This window comes from Dermacentor andersoni, chromosome 6 (assembly GCF_023375885.2).
Source record: "Dermacentor andersoni chromosome 6, qqDerAnde1_hic_scaffold, whole genome shotgun sequence".
Taxonomy (NCBI): domain Eukaryota; kingdom Metazoa; phylum Arthropoda; class Arachnida; order Ixodida; family Ixodidae; genus Dermacentor; species Dermacentor andersoni.
This window is the reverse complement of record NC_092819.1, coordinates 71658336-71680514: the sequence shown is the minus strand read 5'-3', so window position 1 is coordinate 71680514 and position 22179 is coordinate 71658336. Positions and strand designations below refer to the sequence as shown.

The 22179-nt window shown below is 41.7% G+C and overlaps 1 protein-coding gene across 1 annotated transcript; it reads right to left on the bottom strand.

The window, feature by feature from the left end:
- Positions 1–1255: 1255 nt before the first annotated feature.
- On the bottom strand, positions 1256–20708 carry LOC129382518 (multidrug resistance protein mrp-7-like). Its single transcript, XM_055066627.1, has 9 exons — positions 20495–20708; positions 14217–14527; positions 11841–12173; positions 11202–11303; positions 9873–10067; positions 8561–8719; positions 7394–7560; positions 4511–4705; positions 1256–1574 (listed from the first exon to the last, which is right to left on the bottom strand). The coding sequence occupies exons 2-9, from the start codon at positions 14451–14453 to the stop codon at positions 1430–1432; spliced, it is 1533 nt and encodes a 510-aa protein (XP_054922602.1). The 5' UTR covers positions 14454–14527; positions 20495–20708; the 3' UTR covers positions 1256–1429.
- Between the last annotated feature and the right edge of the window lie 1471 nt (positions 20709–22179).

Sequence of the window (22179 nt, the reverse complement as noted above, 5' to 3'; positions counted from 1 at the left end):
TTCGCCATAATACGTGCAGTACTAAGCAGCAATGAATAAATCTGCTTCCTACGTTACGTCCTGGCTGATATAGATCCTTTGATCTTGAAACTTTGTCCAACACACAGACAGGAAAGATATATGTGCTTTTGCCAATTTCAGCAACTTGGTATTTTGAGTGGGAAGATATCGCGTGTTTGAAGCGAACATTGGATGCAGGGAATCCACTCGAACTCCCATTCGAGCTTAATAGGAAACCTACTTCTTCGTTAAGCGCTGATATTGATAAGTAGAATTAAATCTTACTTCTTCCAGAAGCTCGTAGCCGAAAGATTTTACATATCTCCCACATCAGTGCTATAGAATACACTGAGAATTTTATGTGATCACTTGGCGCACTTTAACAATCATGAACGTCTTTTCTACTCCACAATATTAATTAACGTTTTTTTTACCTCTTTCTGGTCCAATGTTTGCAAAATTAAGTGAGAATTTTAGACTGCGCGCGTCAGAAGGACAAGAACCTGAGGAAAATAAGTTCCCACTGCAGATTTAACGTTTTTCTGATGAACTGTCAAAATCTAAATGCGTTGTAAGCATGGCGTGGATGTTCAGATTACTAATTAGCAATTATTTTAAAATGACATATGATGAAATCTTATTTAAAGACCGATCTCTGTGCATCCCAAGGTAGAATATAAGGATTACACAGTAAGGTAAAAAAAAAGAATATTGGCACTGAAGTTTAACATTAGGAAGACGCGACTCATTGTCATTTGTGAAATTTCAGAGAAAGTCATGATTATTTCAGGTGAAAATTTGATAAGTTAGGTATATTAGCATTGCTGACACTTCCACTAGTGAAAAAGATATTTTGCTTGTTTTTCTGCATTCCATATATCTTAAGTAATATATTAAGATTCCTAGATGAATACTTGTACCAGAAAAATAAAATATTTCTACGGGATGATCGCTGCTGAACGTAAAGAATACAAAATATTCGTTGTAGTCATATTATGAAACCTAATTAACGCTATAAGATTACCAAACGCCCCTTTCCCAAACCACCTTGTCGCGTTATTCCTGGGCATGTAACGGCAACAGTTTTTCAGGGGGTGTTACAAATAAAATTGTGAACAAGAAAAAGGCTATCCTTGTAGTTTCTATATTCGCTCAGTAGAAGTAATGAGTACCAATGCCATGAGTATATCTGGAAGATGCTGTTTGGAGTTTTCGACAAAATAAGAGCCAATAAAATGGGTAATAAACTTTAAAGTACGATACTAAGCGTTTTTTATTCCACTGTACTTTGAAAGTCCATCAACGCACGCCAGCAGGTGCACTCTTAAAGAACATCTGGTAATTTTGTTACAATAAGCGACCTGCAGGAGCTAAATTTTGGATAATAAATTGAGGCAGTGAACATAGTTTTGTGAATCTAAGTGTTGACTTATTTCATCTGTGAACCCTGCAATATTATATCGGGGTCTATGCCAGAACATTGCACCATGCTACGAAAGGTAGAACTTTGGTCGGCGAGCAGTTGCCGGACCAGTCCATATTCCAAAACTCGTCCTTCGCCCATCACGACCACCCTGAAAAGAAACAAGGTATTAGTGTATGCGCGCTGATATGCAGGAAAATTATTGATATGCCAGAAAGTGCATACATCGTCAGGTCATTGTGGGAACTAATATAATAATGAGTCGCTATAATTCTAATGGCACCCATCCAGCTCTAGTTCGTAATTGCTAGTCTACAGGGGCTAAGTATATATATAGTCATATCATAAGAAGCCAATAAACACTGACACCAAGGACAACATAGGGAATATTATTTGTGCTTATTATTTAAATAAAGAAACGATAAATTATTGGTAATTAAAGTGGATGAAAAGGAAGTAGCCGCAGGTGGGAACCGAACCCACAACCTTCGCATTTCGCGTGCGATGCTCTACCAATTGAGCTACCGCGGCGTCGTTTTCCCATCCACTTTCTTTGGTATTTATGTGTTCTAGTAGAACCCTGGGAGTGTTAGCCAGCGCCACCACTCGATGACCTTGCGGCAGACGTGGAACGTCTTTTTAGCCGCAGGCGTCACGAGACCGTGATCTTTTTGGGTGAAGGCAACTGGTGAATAAACCCACATATGCTACCTGAAGGCATCAATGTTGCCGGATTCGAGACCCTCGTTATGTAATCAACGAGAAGAAAGGGGGTTAACCGAGGGGCCCGATTTTTATTAGTCATATTATAAGAAGCCAACAAACACTGATACCAAGGACAACATAGGGGAAATTACTTGTGCTTAATAAATTAAATAAAGAAACGATAAATTATTGGTAAATAAAGTGGATGAAAAACAACTAGCCGCAGGTGGGAACCGAACCCACCAGGGAGCATTGTACACGTGCATGTACTACTGATTATGCCCACGTGCGCATGCCCATAAAGCGGCTGCGCGCTTGTATGTGTGTTTATTCTGACGAAGGCCATGCCACGGCCGAAACGTTAAAAACATTAAAGATGCAATTTTCGTAAGTGTGCACCTTCGTTTCTAAAACTACCTATGCACCGGACCTACAGAACTCCTCATTGAATTATATATATATATATATATATATATATATATATATATATATGTGTGTGTGTGTGTGTGTGTGTGTGTGTGTGTGTGTGTGTGTAGGTGGGGGGGTGGCCGATAAACGATGTCAACAAGGAAGTCAGGGGCAAATATATATCGCTCCCAATTGAAAAACAGCAATGATAAATAAATGAAAATGGATAAAATAGCAACTGGCCGCAGGTGGAGATATAAAGACACGTCCACGCATTACGCGTGCTATGCTCTTACCAATTGACTTTCCGTGGCGCTATTTTCTCACGGATTTTCTGGGGTACTTATACTTATGTACTTGAGCTATGTATGCACATAATCTTAATGCCGCTCTTTACATATCAGTATCGGGCGATCATGCAGTGATGAAGATTTCTATCACGTCATGCATTGGCATCTGCTAACGGCGTGCGAGTCACACACTTCGACGCTTACGTTTACGGTGCCAGGGTTAATGTGGCCAGAATTATTTACACTCCTGAAATCAGTCGCTTCAACTTGCAATAATTCGGACAACGGTTAAAGTCCTTGGTTGATGGGCTTCAAGTTTCGCATTGGGATCAATCGTCTGGTGTCCTAGGTTGCAGCTAGTTATCCGATTTGTATAAGTACTGAATTTAATACCTCGAGTTACTATTACCTGTGATGAAAGCAATCCATTATAAATTGCTTACATATCGTGTATATTGCTTCTTCAAGAGTTGTTGAACGAATATTTCTGAAAATTTCAATATATGCAGCGTAGAGACTCGATCCCCCATGTGTTGCGATTATCACAGGTTGTTTCAGAACCCGTGTACTGACGCTCTTTAAAGAGCTCTTTTAGTGTCAGCAGCGCAATTTAATTCTGGAAACAAAAAACAAAACCTTTGTTTTGGTGCTGCCATATTCAGTGAACGGTAATTTGCATTAGTGGACACAGGTTCTTAGTGCAAATATATTACGTTTGTCGACATTGTTGTCACTTATCTGGTGGAATGGAACGCAAGTAAGGTCATGGCATTATTAAAATATCGGTAACTAAATGTCAAAGCAATAAAAGGTACAAATACCTAGTCATTTCCAGGCTACTTTTAGTTGCACTTCTCTAGGATTGCGAATACACGGCCTGTCTTGAGAATAGCTACTATACAAGACGCAGAAGGTCAACCACGCATCGGGTTTTTTTTTTTTACATTTACCACGCAAAGCCGGTGTTATCAGAAATCCCCCAAGGCAGATAGCGATGTCTTTATGCTTAAGCTGGGTTAATCGACAACTGGACAGTAGTTGCATGAAAAATCGAAATGCTTAATTTAATAATTATCAAAGTTCACTAAGCTATCGCCTCTTATTTTGAGCATATATTGCATTTTACGATATGCAACCGGTGAGTGACAATATATGTGCCAAGTACCTCGGTGCGCCATTTACTTTGACACGTCAATGTACAAAACAGCGTATTGTTTAGAAAGTGCGCAACACCGCATTTCAGCTTATGCTTGATGATGCTCATCTCAAGACCAGTGCCTCATAATTCTAGCCAAGAGTATATCTCATGCGATGTGGCTGGGTAACTCGCAAGTTGTGCCATAAGGTCATTAGTTCAAAATATTATGAGGAACTTTTTATCAACTTCTATCCAGATTCATTGCGTACATATTGTCCGCCTTTTCGAACAACACAGTTCAGAGATCAGATGCGTGCTATCTTCCGTAGGCAATTTTGAAAATTATGCATAGTCTGGTTATGCTCAGAAAGAGTCTGTCTAATGAACCGTGCAGTAACCTTGTACCGGTGGTCATTTACCATTATTCTGATTTTGCAAATAATGTTGCATTCCTGTATTCTAAATCACAAGAACGGCTGTTTTACTAATGCGCATAGTTGTTTCTAGCAACCAAGCTACTTTCTTTTTTAAATTAGGAATACAAACCTGTCGTAATCCAGTATGGTATCAATACGATGCGCAACTGTAATAACTGCGCAATGAGCAAAGCTCACTCGCAGTGTCGCTTGCACCCTGCGATCCGTCTCGGGGTCCATTTGGGATGTGGCTTCGTCAAGAACAAGAATTTTGGTCCCTCTCAGCAGTGCGCGGGCCAGTGACACCAGTTGACATTGGCCGACACTGCCGAAGGTCACATTCATGATGTCACGTAAAAACACATAAAGATGATTTCACACTAAACTTCAGGGAGCACCAAGAATCTCATGAAGTATTTCAATTACGGATAGTCACTTTCAATATTTTCGCTTACTGTGTCACCAATCCTCCTTGCCTTTTTAGGAAAACCACGGCAAAAATACATATAACAATTCATTTATTTTATTTCCAGTCACAATAGATATTCGGGAACCAATTTATTAAGCTAAATTTACAGGGCCGTAAATCCAGCAAGCTTAGCGCCTTGTGATTGTCAGCACTTGTGTTATGGCTAAATATGATAAGGAACAATATGGTTACGCAAAAGTTATTTTTTGTGAAGCCACAACTATATAACGCAGGGGAGCTACCCGCTGTTTCAGTTCTCGACTCACTCGAAGGCGACCAAAATTGTGTCACCTTGTTTTTGGGCATATGTGCCTCAATGATTGCACTGTAAAATCAGCTACTTGCATAAATAGCAACTAGTTCCTTTTTTATTCCCAGTTTCCAGCAGTTAAAAATATGCATACGTGTACTGGACATACGTTGAAGTTACAAGCGCTCCTCCACATTCAACAAGAACGCCAGTGGCATCATGAAACCACAACAGACGCGTAATAGATAATCTTCGCACAAAGGGAATGTGGGCAACATCAATGAAGTATGTCTCGTTTTCAAAGGAACTTTGAAATATGGATCACATCCAGAGTTACGTCAATGGTTCTTGCAGTGTGGACGCCTTCCATTACTCATTGGATAGCTCTCAAAAAATTTCTCGGCAATTGCTTGCACAATAAGATTATAATGGTAGCGTCACTCACTGGAGGGCGAACAGCAGAACGACATTATTATAGTAGGGAGATGGATGGATGGATGGATGGATGCAAAACTTTAATAAGGTCGTGAGGTACGCGACTCAACGCGCTGCGGGCCGCTCCCACGTTGGGACAGTCAGGCCTTGCCCGACTGTATGAGGGCCCTCTGGACAGCCCATAGTTGTGCCCCGGCATCGGGGCTCTTGATAGCGGAGAGCCACTTGTCCTCATTGATTTGTTCTGTGGCTCGTAACGAGGGGCAACGCCAGAGCATATGGTCTAGGCTAGCGATGTCATTGCAGTGCCTGCAAGATCTATTTTTTATGTGTCATTCCTTACGTCAACTCAAGGTCAAGCGCTGTAAAACACACATAAAAACCTATTGCCAAGTTTCAGAGGAACAATAATTATTTGTTGTCGTACTTTTTCTACAAACCAGGACCCGTATTCATAAAAAAATCATGAGTGATTCCACTCTGTGAAGGTGGTTGATAATCGAAGCTGTATGAGCCAATGTTGATCATAGTTTTTGTTCACGGAGAACAAAAATGCATGGAACCCTAGCCATATACAGCAACGCTGTAAAACATTCTAACGGTAAGACTGTTCATGCTAGACAATCACAATGCGGTACCAATGCTCAGTGAATCTAGTCAGACACTGAAAAACAACGGTTACTAGTAAAATATATGTGGATTCGGACACATATTTGTTTCAAGGAGATGCATGAACCATGACGCCCTAATTCATTACCTCATTCCATTGCTGTGGCTGCAGCGGTTGCCACTCGCGATTTCAGCGGTACGACACGCGCGTTTCACCGTTAAGTATTTTATCAGCAAATTCATTACACCTATGCTCACTGCTTAAAATGGACAGGACATTTCGCTCTGTTTAGTGACGTCGTGATAATGTCGATGACGCCTAAGCGGTACTTCGAGACTATGTTTAGTACGCAATTACTTAACCTACGCTTCAGCACTTTTATGCTTGCTAAGTGTCACCTGTCGTCGTACGAGCAGCGTGTGGTACTGTTTTAATCACTCCTTTAAGGGCTATAGTACTCCATCATGCACACAACTACAGGGACAGCACGCGCCCTTATAGGTAAAAAGGCAGGGCGGGAATGGCACTGAAGAAACTTAAGGTGCCTATCAGTATAGAACTGATAGTTACAGCTCACTGCCGAGAGATAAAACTGGAAGCTTATACAAAGCGCCACTTCACTTTTCGTGTTCCAAAAGAAGAACGGAGGATTGAGGGCACTGACAGCAGAATTGAGCCATCCTGAAAGTTATATAATCGCACGTTTTCACTGATAATTACATGCAGAGAGCTCCGGCGCTCCTCATCTTGAATCACGTTGTCTCGTTGCTTTCTTTTTTTTCTTGCTAACTGCAATGGAGCTCACTTTGCAGATATGGAGAAAATATTTAAAACTTAAGTGGGCACATGCAAAAGCAAGCGCTGAATAAGCCTGTCGTGTTGGTACTATGGTGTACTTGTGAAACTTGATATTGTCTACAATATTAGGTCGGAAGTTCAGGCATACATTGAAGTACTGGCACCACAGTGGCGTAAACGTAGTAAACTCAAGAAGGCAGAAATACTGTACAGCAGCATACTATATTCATGACAGTGCGTCCTGCCAGGAAAAGTCTCCACATGTTTTATTCCACCTCATTTTAATGTGGTCGCCGTATTTGAGAAGATTTTCTTTGACAGGCTGAAAGATAAATTTGCTTTCAAGGTGTTCGGACATATCGAGGTCATCGACCGCACTGTTATGCGCAACACTACTGTACATGTCGGGATGCCCTCATTGTTGCACTATAGTGAAGTCCGCAATACTTACCTCAAGTTTTCACCCTTTTCTTCTATGACCAAAGAGAGGCCACCGGCGCTTTTTTCGACAAATGTACTCAAGTCTACGCTTTGAAGAACTGTCCATATCTCTTCATCTGACTTGCAGCATTCGGGGTCCAAATTTTCGCGCAGCGTTCCGGACCACAGCGATGGGTCCTGTATCGAGCAGCAAAAGTGTGTTTTAAGGTCATTTTATCTAGCTGTACTCGGTTCTGATGCGACGGTGGCCCATTACCACTTTCTGCACCAATTACAAAAATTAACATGTATTTCGTACACCTTGGCTGAAACAACAAATTGCTAGTAATAACAAAGAGCAGTACTAGAAATTGAGGAATAGCACCTTTCTTGATTACAATAAACAGGCCCAACAGAGAGAATTCAAGCAAGCAATAGGGGAAATGAATTTGCTTTTATATAAAACTGTGAAATAGCAAAAATAATGAAAACAATAGTAAACGAATAACCAACTTGCTGCTGGGGAGGCCCAACCCACTTGTTTCTCATAACGTGCATCTCATAACCATATTTCTCGTACCAAGTGAGCCACCATGATCGTTGTCGCGGAGTCCACTTGTATACTTGTGTATATGTACAACAGCTTGCCCTGGCAGCATTAGCCAAGCCCAATCAGAGCTATGACGTTGGATGTTGAGCAACCCTTCAGCCACAGACGTCGCGTAGAACGTGAACTTTAGCACCAGACAGCGGGCGAGGTAGCTTTAGATATCTCTTTCATCAAAGTAGAGGGCTTCGTCATTTGTATTTTCAAATATGATCAAATGCAAAGGTACGTCTAAGTTGAACAGAGCGCTCCTGACGCAGTGCCACCGAGCGAACGCACCACGAAAAAATGCCTGTACTTCTATGACTACTCGCTCTGTGTATGTCAGAGAGTAACGGCAAAAGAAGTATGTCGCCTCTTGTTTGTATATCATGAAAGCTTCACTAGATCCTTTGCAGCTGTCACTCTCGTCAAATGCTTCAATCACGCTTTTACAATAAGTGCTTCCTGGGTAATTTCAGAAAACATCGCGAGACGAAAATAGCCTAAATCATGAACGTTATATTTCAGGGGAAATCATTCTTTTTGACGTAAACCCTGTGGGCCACAAAAAAAGTGCGACAATAAATAGAAGTAAACAGTGTCGCTTACTTGGTGAATGACGCTGATTGCAGAGCGAAGTGTCCTTAGCGGCACGCAAGAAATGTCAATTCCATCAATGGTGACAGAACCCGATGTGCTCGAAATCATACGCAGCAACGCGAGTATAATAGAAGACTTTCCAGCACCAGTTCTGCCCACTATAGCTACCTGGAATTCAAACCAATGCAGAGGAGATATCTGAATAATACAGCGCTACGTCTCATACGAAATACACGAACCGCGATTTTAGGCGCATCACGAAATATCTAATTGGAACAACAGAATCAAACGAATATATGTAAAAGCCTCATTTATTGAGGTATATTATTTGACAAAGCAAGTGCGAAGCACGTTTGATGCGTTTCTTATTTAAGAACCATCAGAACAATATTTGTTATGTCTCTTGTGCACTGCGCAGTTTTAAGACATTTACCGCAGTCTTCGACATGCTTCAAGTACCTTAGTGTTTTTATTTCCGAATTATTGTGTTATATGGTTTGCAATTCAATCGAATTCTATGGCTCGCGCAACAGCCCAGGACGCGGTCTTTCTCCCGTATGTAAGAAAAGAAACGTCTTAATGTACCTTTATGTCGGTAGACGTTAAAAAAATACATTTGCCCCTAATTTTCCATGTGTGGTACAGTTCTTTGATAGTATCTTGTACGAGCTGGCAAAGAAATAATTAAAAATATAAAATAATGATATCGTTACAATTAGTATTCTATATTAGTTTTTATGTTTTTGGACCCGTAACGGAACTTGTTTGCGGCTGCACGAACATATTATTTTGTGCTATAAAATACGAGCTAAAGAGTCATCGTCACATAGGCACCAGTGCGTGTCCTCTTGAAGCCTCTTTTGGAAAACTCGAAAGAAATCGTTTGCTTCACGTCCCATCGTCGGAGGCCTAGGCCCAGCCGACAGAACTGCTCGTGTTCATTAAAGTTTACTCTCTCTCTCTCTCTCTCGAAAAGTCGAAAAGGCCAAAGCCTGAAGATATAGCGCATACATTGGTATTTTTTTTTTAGTGTTTCAAGTCCGCAGTTCTGTTTAGTAACTCACAGTTTCGCTAACTAGATTCCGCAGATACATTTTTGGAGAATCGCCCGCGAAAAGTAGACTGCTCAAATCCACTAGTGTTGGCAGATTACTCGACAAGTTCCAGAACCGAACTGCAGTGATAAATGTGTCTCCAAATTGTTACGTTGTTTTTAAAACTGTCGGGAAGTTTTCAAGAAACCTGCACCGCTTCATAACGCACACAGCGTTTATAATAAAGTAATAGAATAAGAATTCAAGCACACATAAATAAAAACTACCTTCTCTCCGGGCTGGACACTGAATGAAAGATCCTTTATGGCATCTTCGGTTATGCCCGGCCTGTACGAAGCATTGTAATGATGAAACTCCACTGCACCATGACAAGGCCAACGCTCAAAATTCGTCTTGATGAAGACTCCACCACACCCGAAATCAGTGTTCTCACTCAAACAGTTGTCTTCAGATACCATTGCCTGCGAATGCAAACGTGCGTACATGTATTTATTCTTGAGCTCCAGATTTATTGCAAATATGTGTGCACTAGAGATACTCGTGGACTGCTTCCTAAAAACTAACACTTTACATAAGCCAAACAGTATGCGCACAATGTAAAATTTAAATAAATGCTCTATGTTTTACCCGCTTAAATGGAGAATGGCCACATTTGGCACAACAAGATAATTTTATCTCTTATCTTCATCGTGAAGGATCGTTCAAAGTTGCTTGTTTCGGCTCTAAGGTTAGGGAGTGAAAACTATAAATGCTCTCAGCAAATTTTAACAAATAAAACATATTTTAACATTTGGTTGGTGCCTAAGGGAGTGAGATGTTCGAAGTACACGTTTTTCAGCTCGACGAAGCGTGTTGAATACTGGCAGCCACAAAGCTGTTCAGCGTCGTCCTATTAATTATTTTTGGTTTCAGTGCCCATGCTGTTTTTTAGAGAAATGTGAGGCACAACGTTTTAAGTGTAACGGTTGCCAAGACAAAGTATTTTTGGAAAATTATGGCAAATAGCTAAAGGCAGGTCTATCGCTTTAATGTTCTGACATTTTTATGCCGAAGTTCTGGTTTGTTTTTACTTATTTACGAGCCAAGTTACTTGCGTGATGCTCTTCTTATAGGGGACAAGCATACACATTTAGTCAAACCTTACTAATTTAAAGAGCTAGCGTTCCATCTGTTTCTTGCCTCAGGCCGTCAATGTTGAAGTATTTTAGAACTGTATTTTATGTCTGAGCTCAAATTCTAGTAATCTGATAAATTACATTAGTTGACGTACTAGCAGACAGAAGATAGTAACGATAAAATCTGCAACTCTGAACAGGAGAATGCATTTTGCACAGGCCTTCGCAGCGACCGGCATCTGAATCCATGTTTTCACAGCAAATGCAACAAATAGTTTTCGATGCCTACCTGCAGACATTCTGGATAAGAGCCTACGAGAAAACCATGGGCTGGTTCTGAATTAGTCTTCACATCTCACTGATATTGCAGAATAAATTTATTGATTGATCACCAATGATTTTACTTTGTATTTCACATGCATATAAAACGGACAAATGTTTATTTGCAGTTAACCACATATAAAATAATTGAATGCTCACTTCTTCCGGTAGCTCAGTGTATTCGAGTGCACGTTTGAAGGCTACATCGCCCTGGGTCATCCAAAATATGACCATAAAAACTCCTGTTATAGCGAAAGGCACCTGGAAAAAAAGAAATTCAGAAAATTTGAAGGAAAATTGCGTTTGTGCAAGTTGAGAGAAATATTTAACAACACGCCTTAGTGAACTAAGCAATAAAGGAAGGTCTCTGTTACTAGGCAAGGCATCAGCTGTTAATGTGCAACATGTTTTGATAATTAGCTGAGTTTCTGTGGCACCCTAATCTGCCTATAGAACTTGAAGTTAATAGGTTAATATTGGCTTTCTAGAGTCTGCGAATCTCAAATTTTAAGTTTACTGCACAAGACGCTAAAGATTGCGCACAACGGAGCCGTACTGAAACGTATATTTTACTCCTAAGCTTACATAATTATGTAGCAAGCTCTTGATTATGGCGGCCCTTACATGCTAAATTACTTGGGTCAAGGAAAAAATCTCGCGTGCGCTATTTTTTTCTGAAATTTGGACAACTATCTAAACCTCAGGTATATAAGGTATATCTACTGCACCTGAATTTTGTTTAACCGAAGTGCGGCATTAGCTTTATTGGTGTCACGCTCTAAAACACTTCCAACCTACCGTCAATGACGACAGCAGAGAGAGTCCCACGGTGGCCGCAGATGCAACGTCTCCCTGTGCCGGAACAAGGACGACGAATGCGGTGGCGACTGGGACAATCTGGGCGCTGAGCGTAACCACAAAGCGGGTGAGTGCGTAGCAAATGATGAACAAGTGAAATGCGCGGGCGTATTCATTCATGAGTCGCCTAAACAGGCCGAGGAAGTGTTCTACAACTCCGAAAACTCGTATTGAGCCCAAGTTTTCCAATGTTTCGGTCACATGCTGCAGCACTCTTGACAACCTTGTGCTCTCGTAAAAACGTCCTACGACTGTGACGTGTAAGCAGTAGCGCTGCAAAAGAATATAAGAAATCACATATTAGTAGCGGTCTTACGGACACTTCTGAGAACAATCGAAACACCCGTTAGTATGAATGGATTTGCAAACACACCAAAAAGCACCTCTAAGAATCAGTTCCATTAGCAGCGCTAAATCAGCAAAAGGCAATAAAGAAAAAAAAAGCCGACATCGGAAACCAGCTTCTTGTTGATAAATACAAATTCGGCGGTCATTTCTTGCCTTGTGTATGAATAATCATTCACAATTGCCCGACGCCAAACTCCTATACATGAAAGATAAACTAGCGGGGAGCCTAATGTTGACGCCTTAGCTAATATTTTATGTTAGGAATGAATAATGAAGCGAACACGAGAAATACTTATTTCTGCCACGCTTATCTCTATGTGCTCCCTTGTTTAGTCTGTTGACTAGTAAGTAAGAGGGTAACCATAAAAAATTTTGCGTGTAATGGCTAAGAGCTCTTCAGAAGGATTAAGAAGAAAGGCGCTCTTTCCTGCAGCTCATGCAGGTAGGTAGTATATCAATGCATGTGCGGTAAGTTTAAGGCAGTTCGTTCCTCCTCGCCGAGTATGAGTGCAGGCACGATAAACGCAGCATGTCGTATAAGAAGGCCTTTGCCCATATCAGGCATCTCTCAGGTATTGCATAACAGACTTTCTTATTTGTATCACTGCACTAGCTGTACAGTTGGCAGCTCAAAATTGCAAACTACCGTCAAAAAGGAGAGGAATTAGATATGTGCCCAACTTTCCCTTTCAATGAAGGACAGAGATGAAACAAAACATGTGTGCCGCTTGGGAAAACATGGCCCCGATGAATGAATTGGGTTTACGGCGGGCAAATTCATCTTTGCTGAAATAATGTCATGTTCAGGACGCAAACGCTGGAGCCATAAACAAATACGCAGGAGTAGTAGTCTCCAAGAAGCCCATAGAAAAATAGAACCAAAGGTTAAGCTGTCTGAGCACCTCATAAACCGATGTTATACACGGAGAGTTGCATTGCCCTGTAGATTGGGAATACTTGCGCACAAAAAACGCTCATTTGTATTTCTCAGCGATTGCTACAATTCCTCATAAATTTACATTTGGAACATCACTCTTTTGTAGATTGATTGATTTCCTTAAATACTAAGGTATAGCTGTTTTTTTTTTTTTTGTTTCGATGGTGTTGTCAGCAATAGCCACAGGCAAGCCCGAACAGCCAAACTGGTGCAGACGTGTGCTATCAAAGTTGCATCACGCAGCTCTTCACCCAATATTATTCTGATCGCTATCTTAGGAAAAAGACAGCTGTTAACTCAGCGTATTGATTATACATTACACCCCCATTGCCAACTTACCGAATTATTTATCATTCACCACAACCCTGAAGGGCAGCTAAGGAAGAGAATACCTTGTTTCTGGCGTAGAGCATCAAGCAAACAAAAACGAACCACGGCAGGAGCAAGGTGCCATTATATTAGAGGTAAAAGTGCTGGAAAGCGTTTATTTGGGTAATTAGAAAGTATAATTCTACTACTAAAAGCTTACTTGAAAAATATGCCTACTTTGCTATTTGTATTACAGGAAATGTGCCCAGCGTAAAAAAAAGATAGAAAGCAGCTCACGCAAACGTAATAACCCTACGTCCAGTGCAATGACACAAGTGCAACGTCGATTGCAACGGCAACTGAAACAAAACATGAAAAGCAGATACTCCAGGGCCTAGCATTGAAATATTATTAGGAGTAAAAAGCTGCGCTTTGTATTGTAGGGTGAGTATTTATCAAGTAATTATTGTATTATGTGAAAAAGCAACCAACTAGGGAGAACTTGTTTCTGTAATACAAATTCTTTTCCTCACAGCAACCTTTATGGGTTCGCAATGGCGCTTTGTGTGAATCTCAGGAGAATGCAAAATTATCCTATTTTAATCAATGCCATGTATTTTGTCATGCTGCTTCTATGTTTTTACGTAGCCACGTCCGTACTTCTCAGAGCGCACTGCGTTCTTAGCATAGGGAATTCGCGAAAAAAAACACGCTGCACGTACCACCACAAACACCAAAAAAATCTCAGTGACGCAAGCGATGCCAAAGACGATGGGTGCCTGGGATCCGATGACGACCTGTCTTCCCAGAAAGCAGAAGATGTTTTGGAGCAGCTGCTTGTAAGCCACGAAGATGCGGACATCGTTAGTTTCCAGATCTACTGTGAAACGGTTCAGGATCCTCCCACGAGCTGTCGAATCGAAAAAAGAGAGAGGACTCCTCACTATCTTCTCCAGCATGTCGATGTGAAGTTTGGTGGACCAATGCCATGTCGCCCGGGACAGCAGAATACCGCCGGCGAGCTTGCACAGTGCTGGAAAACAGAAGGAAATAATGCCACTGCTCTTATCTGATTAAGACACCTAAATCGCACTGGCGAGCATACCGCCCGCGATGCCACGAATATGCAGGCTGCCCCACGTAACTTGAGCCAAGATTTTAAACAGGAAAGGTGTGTCGTAAGCGAATTGCACCGAACGCATACTATTCCCATTGGCCTATAGTAACTCAGGCATTTTCCCCCCCTACCTCACTCATTAAGTTAGCTTTTTTACCCTACTTTTTAATTATTGGCTGAGGAGAACAAGTATGACACGTAGATTTGTAGAGCACCTTCAGAGACCACCCATTGAGTTTTTTTCCTGTACGATCCGTTTCACGTAAGTCCTTTTTTTGGTTTGCAAAAAAAGCCCAAGAAATCTGAAAGAGCTACGTGACGGAGCTCTTGCGCATTAGTATCGCGCTGCTCTCCAGCGTGACTTTGGGGAACAGGGTCAGCAGCATGCATTTGCGCCGTCGTCCGATGGGAGCCGCCAGCACAGTTGCCTACAACCATCATAACGCCCTGGCGCTTCTCCGTCGCCAGTCACAATGGAGTCGCCCTTGTTCAGCAAACGAATGCTTGAGGGCAGCGTGATAACAATGCGCGAGCGCTCCGTCACGTGCTGTTTTTCTTTTCATGTTTCGTGGGCTTTGCAGCCGGGAAGAAAGGTCTACATGAGGCTTGAGACGTGAAACAATCCGGCGTGTGATTTCCGAAGGTCTTATACAAATCTACGTATTATATTTGGGGTTCTCAGCCAATACTTAAATAGTTAGGTAATACAACTTATATGGTGTTCTTCCAGGCAAGCAGGAACCAGGCGGTTGCAGGGACAGTACGCAAAGGGAATTGCTTTATTCCATTGACAAGGTGACTGGCGAGCACCAGCGCAGCTGGGCCGCCGACTGTGATAAGCTGGGAAGAAGTGCGCCGGCTACGCTCGGCGCCGCGGTATATAAGCTCTTATCAAAGGGGCGTGTCGCAGTAGCGCACGTGTAGGTTATCGGTAGACGTGCGGCCACTACAACTGAAAGAGTGAGCTATGGCGAAAACAAAAAAAAATTGCCTAAATTACGACAGGCCATTTTGAATAGTAAGCGTGCGGTTCAATTTGCTTCCGACGGGCCTTTCATTTTTAAAATCTTCGATCAAGTTTCGCGTTGCACTCGGTATACCGGCCGCTGCTTCACCCCAGAATGGTCCCCCCTTGTACAGCATTCAACAAAGCGAACCGAACAATCGTTTTTAGTCTTCATCGTCCCATCGGACAAACACCGATACATTGTGACGGCACTCAATACCGCGCAGGATCGAAAACATTTTTGTGATTAGTGCGACTATACATTAAGAACAGCGTCGCGGCCTAGTATTACTGCTTAGCTCCTTGGTACTAAATGTACTAAGTGTACGTGCGTGGTCTCGCCTATTCGTATACATATCTGAATGATATAGTGCGTCACGGACAATATGAAGACATTGTTCGCCCATTCTTGGTTCTCTTCGTACTAGATATTCAGAAGAGGGGATGTTCTTGATATCATAATATTTACTTCAATTTATATCTCAGCGTAGACGAGCCTTCGCTACTATAAGGTGGATAAATGTCATTATATTTGTTTTGTTGAACAATAATTCCAAGATCGCAGGCGCCAAATACATTTTGCACTCTACGCCTCACCCTATGGAGCAGGTGCCATGCCCCTTCACGGATGACATCCCACGAGAAATGACATCGTCTTATCATTTTACTTCTCTAAGATTGTTAACCTTCACCAGGCCAAAAAGACGCCAATTTACACACCATTACTTTTTCAGCAAGTTACCAACGCATTGTGGCATCGGCTATGTTTCTTGCCTTTTTCTTGGACTGATCACGAAGATAGTGCGCTCTAAAAACGTGGGCCAATATTTCTACTGGGTGGGTGGGTATATGCTTCCGGTGTCACCGGACGCCGTAATGTTGCGGATATATATAAATATAGTCACATCATAGGAAGCCAACAAAAAATGACGCTAAGGACAGCATGGAGGAAATAAGGTGCAGTTCATATTGAATTAACAAAATCATAAAAAATGCAAATTAAAGTAGGTGGTAATATTCGTGTATGAGGTCCTCTAGAAGTTGAATAATATGCGTAAACGTTGTGCCACTTGCTCATCTGCACGCAGCCCGGTGTCATTGTCAGTGTTACGAAACTTTATCAAATCGTTATAAGCGACAGCTGTGGTGAGACGAATTGTTGCGGACGGCGGCGCCAGGGGCACCGATGACGTTCTGATTATAAGCCGTTATCGGTCGTTAGCGCCTTATCCGTCCAGTCGTACTACGGTGGCTGCTGCGCATTTCGCCGACGCGCGGGCCCTATCTCGAAAGTGATCTGCGATGAAGACATGGTGCAGCGAGGGCTGATAGCTTCCTGTGCGCTGTGTTCTCGCCGCTTAGTTCGCGTTAGAGCAAGAGGCAGCACGAGGTTAGATTCCCTCTCTGCTACGGGCTTTATTTTGAAAGCAATCGTCTTACGTGACGGACGGCCGGGTTTCCTCGTATGTTGGCATAAAAATGCTTGCGCATTTGAAACGAATGGCCGAAGGTGGGATACGAACACGTGTCTTCGCATTAGGTGTGCTGTGCTCTTAGCGACTGAACTCCCGCGACGTCGTTTTCCCATGCATTTTCAAGGCTATTTATGCTTGATATGCTAGAAACAACCTTGATAGTGTTAGCCAGAGCCACCACTCACTGCCTTAATGGTGGATGTGGAACAACCGATCAATAAACCCACACATGCTACCTGAAGGCATCAAAGCTTCAGAATTCCCGACCCTTGCTATGGAATGGACGACAAGAAAGCAAACAGAGGAGAACCTATTTCAAATGGTCATAGCACATGAAGCCAACAAACAGTGATACCAAGGACACCATAGATGAAATTAGCTGCAGTTTTTATCCATTACAGAAATTATAAAAAATGGAAAGTGCCTGACAAAGCGACTTGGGTTCGCACCCACCTGTGGTCAGTTGCATATATATATATATATATATATATATATATATATATATATATATATATATATATATATATATATATATGTACATGCAACTGACCACAGGTGGGTACGAACCCAAGTCACTTTGTGAGGCACTTTCATTATATATATATATATATATATATATATATATTGTGAGCCCTATTCACGTACTTTGTCTAGTTCATAAAGATGTTAGCTGAAGTCAACCGAAACGATGACAATATCGTCCAGATATTCTGGCCGACATTCCTACAATTCCTCGATTTCTAGAGTTCCTACATTGTGCTTCAGCCGTCATTTGATGTAGAGAGGCAGTTGTCCATATCACTGATACAGCGCTTTCACCTGTTACGGACTCTTCACCTTCATGCGTGAACTTGGCCATCGCTGCAGACTACGTCCGGCGTCCTGGTCACGAAGTACGTTACTAGTGCTTACAATATATATATATATATATATATATATATATATATATATATATATATATATATATATATATATAGGGTCTCTAATCCGGCAACATTGATACCTTCAGGTTGCATGTGCGGGTTTATTCATCAGCTGCCTTCACCCAGAAAGATCACTTACTCGTGACGCCTGCGGCAGAAAGGATGTTCCACATCCGCCGCCAACGTTGGTGAATGGTGGCGCAGGCTAACACTCCCAAGGCTAGTTCTAATAGTTACACATAAATACCCAAGAAAGTGGATAGGGAAACCACGTCGCGGTAGCTTAGTTGGTTAGAGCATCCCACACGTAATGCGAAGATGTGGAATCGTTCCCCACCTGCGGCAAGTTGTTTTTTCATCCACTTTCATTGCCATTAATTTATCATATTCTCTAATTCAATTAGTAAGTAAAAGTAATTTCCTCTGTATTTTCCTTGCTGTCATTGTTTGTTGGCTTCTCATGATATAATTAATAAAAATCGAGCCTCTCGGTTAACCCCCTTTCTTCTCGATGATACAACTACTTGATTACAAATTACATGATACAACTCAAAATGATTGATTCGTCTAGTTTTAAAGCAATATCAGGTATTATGTTATCGACAAAACGAAAGGCCTTTGTTGTACCAAACTCGGCTATTACAGGTATTTAGCCTATTAATTCTGATCACATAGTGGAATCACACAGTTTCACAAGGCAGGTACTTTTGGTAGGCAACTATACTCCGTTTCATACATAACAGTCAGCACTGTGGAAGCTACGCAAGAAGTTTGGCCAAGAAAAGTTACAACTACACTGGTTCCGTCGAAGCTTCGCTGTGCGCCAGCAGAGCTCGCGCGAGCATGCACGCGTGGCTCCTCGCGACGGGTTGCACATAAAAATACCCGCAAAAAAAACAGCAAACATGAGAATTATCTAAAAGAACGCATTAGCAGCCGTCTACCACAGTGCGTTTGTTTCTCAGGATGAAAACTTGTGTCATTCAATAATGAGTCTATATAAAAAAGCAGGTGCGCATAATTGCTGTCGAAAAACATCAGGCTATATGCAAGTGCGAACGATGCCACTGCCAGAAGTCTCTCTAGCCTCCACAGCGTTGATTGCTATGCATGAAACGCAGCATAGAAGACAGCGAAAATTTCACCTATCCATTGCCAAGATAGAAGTGAAATGCATTGGAGTTCAAACTATTGCTCTTTAAAGCCAAATTTTCGGTTGCGAATGCAACTACTTTGTACTGCATGCAATCACCGCTACACAAAAATATGTGGAACACTGACTATCTTGCGAATGTTCCGGCACAATTGCAATACGGAAGATTTTATACCAACTCCAAAAGATATCGAACACTGAGCAACTTTTATTCAGCTTCTGCAGCTTGTCCATTAAGTAATGAATATAGTTACGTCCACAAGAAGAAGCATAGAGTGAAGCCGGAGCGGGCATAGAGGAAATAATTCTGTTCGATATAAATGTAGTAATATTAAGCAGAAATGAAATGAAAGTGGACAAAGAAACAAATTTCCCCAGGTGAGAGCAGGTCGATAATAAGCATTACGGGTTATTCGCTTTACTAATGAAGCTACCGTGACGGCCACCCTCACGCCAACTTGGCCGAATATGTCGGTAGGGGCACTAGGTTAGCCCCGAAAGAGTTAGCCAGCTCCCCCCCCCCCTCCCCTTACCGCCATAGCAGTGGATGTGGGATATCCTTTCCAATTACAGGCGTCAAGTAGCAGGTGAGCTCAGGAGCAGGCAAGCGGGCAACAATTTTCATATCATTTCATGGCATCAAGACTGTCAAACTGAGGTCATTCAATTCTAATAAAATAAGCAGAACAAATAAAATTTCTGACGCTTTGTGTAGCTTCATTGTCCATTTCTTAATACTGCTTGGGTCACAAAAATTTCAGCTCCTCAGATCCTCCTATCCTTTTCACACCTTGCATAAGCAGGACATCAAATTTAGCAGTCTCCAGGCCATGACTCAAGTTCCTGCAATTAGGAGCCACCTGAGTGCGGCTCGCTGTGTTTTACATTATATGTGTCAGGGTTTAGGCACACAGGGTTTTCTTTCTGCTAGGTAGTCATTACATAGGCAAATATTTGGAATGCACTAGAATCCACTGAAGCACGGGCGCAATATTTTACACCCTAAGTCAATAGAGTCTTACTTTTATTATTGAGAAGTTGCTTAGCGAACGCTGTTCTATGGTCACCAGGCATCTGTGCTACGTCCTTAAATTTTTACACACGTGTTTCTGGCGCTTCTAAAATGTATTGTTGGAACTGTGAAAAAAGAAATTGTTTCTTTTTAAAGTTGCATACTGGTGGACAACTGCCAAACAAATCTGACACATGTCATGTGCAATGAATTTACTGGGGCATATTTCTTTCGGAATTTCAAGAAACAAGATGTTAGGAGTGCAACGATTCGTTCAAACATGGGTTATGTTCAATGCAGCAAAGTTATTTTACCATCTCCAAGGCAGAAGGCTGCTAGCCTCTGGAGGATAAATCGGCTAGAAGGGTGGTTGTCGACGGTTTCGCTTATCTTGAGGGTTGACCATTCCTTGATGCAGAACAGCTGGCCGGCTATGAACGCTCCACTAGCCGCGAAGCAAATCAGGGCTAGCACTGCGCATGTCCCAGAGTATTTGAAGTAAGCCACGCAGACATCGAGAAAGCCCTGGATAGAATGCGAGTTATGGTGCACAATAAGATACAAAACAAAAAAACATGAAATCACAAAAATAAAATTCAAGCTAGCGCAGCAACAAGTTTTAGTAAATAAAACTTCACCGCTCTTCGCATTCTTGGCGCAGCAAAAGAAAACAGAACGATACTGATGCTACGTAAGAAATGACGCTATTCAGTTGGAAATTATGTGAATGTTTGATACGTGCTGGTAATGTTCCCCACCTAAAAAAGGTTTAACTCAGGCGCGCTCTTATAAATTCAATGGAACTGAGGAATAATATTTCAGTGGCTTAGCGGTGGTGTTGTTGTACTGCTAGGTACGAGGTCAGGGGATCAAATCCACGCCGTGCCAGCAGCAATTAGATGGCAGCAAAATGCGAAAACGCATTGTCCCATGCACGTTAAAGACTCCCGGGTAGTCAAAATTAGACCGGAGTACATCATTACGGCGTGCCGCATAATCAGATCGTGGTTTTGGCACATAAAACCCCAGAATTCACATGAGAAATAATTTTTGTTGGTTACCACGGCAGGGATTTATTAATGTCTTTTGGATTTTAACGAACAATATTACAGTCTAGTAATTCCAGCAACTTCATTTTAAATTTATGCCATCAATTTAAAAATGGAGCATTTAGAAAACGGCAACACTTAACATAGCAACAAAAATGATGTTGCAATTATCTAAGCTGCACGAAATGTATCTATAAGCGACACAGTTCGTGTGTCATATACCGCAGTGGCAGATACCAGAAATTTCTGAGTAGGAGTTTTGGAAAAACCTCGTAACCATGGTAGGTATTTTACGTTAGCTGTGAATATGGGTATCACGTTTTCCCGCTTGAGATGTTCTAAAGGACATGGCTTACATTACTACGATATCTGTTTTGGGTGGAGAGTTTGGCGTCCTAAACCACGTGTTTGAATTTCCTACAATTACCAATTTTTGGCATACTTTCTTTTTGCTCTATAAGCAAAATTGAAGTACCGCTTCCTATAGTTGCTATAATTTAATTTTTCTTTCAAACGCTACAAAGTTTATTAAAATTAGTCCAGTGGTTGTTTCATGAATGTACTACAGCGTTTTACATGGATTTAAACAGGAAAATTGTAGTTAGCAGCGCACTAAACCTTCCTCTTAAGTGACGGCATTTACGAATCTGTGTAACCGTACTGCCATCTTGTATACAGAAGCAGAGAAAAGTGCTTTCTCATTCTACTCCGCATCACTATGTTTGTGTACTTCATATAATATACTTAGAATCTGCTGTCATTATATTCCCCTGTTGTAGGAAGCATGTAGGATATTTGATAGCGTTCACCACACGCAAACTTTCTTAAAAGGCTCTTTCCTCAAGCTTTATACTGTGGGCATGCGCTATTGCCGAAAGTAGTACGAAGTTTGCATGGTCAATTCCTTTGCAAGAATTTGAGCAAGAACTCCAATTTCCTAATGGTAGCAA

Excerpts from the sequence above, each read along its gene's own strand:
- LOC129382518 (XM_055066627.1), bottom strand. The coding sequence starts at position 14,453 with ATGCTGGAGAAGATAGTGAGGAGTCCTCTCTCTTTTTTCGATTCGACA. Across the intron at positions 12,174-14,216 it reads TTTTTTTGGTGTTTGTGGTG|CGCTACTGCTTACACGTCAC; the intron begins GTACGTGCAGCG and ends ATTCTTTTGCAG. Across the intron at positions 7,561-8,560 it reads CAATCAGCGTCATTCACCAA|GACCCATCGCTGTGGTCCGG; the intron begins GTAAGCGACACT and ends TGCTCGATACAG.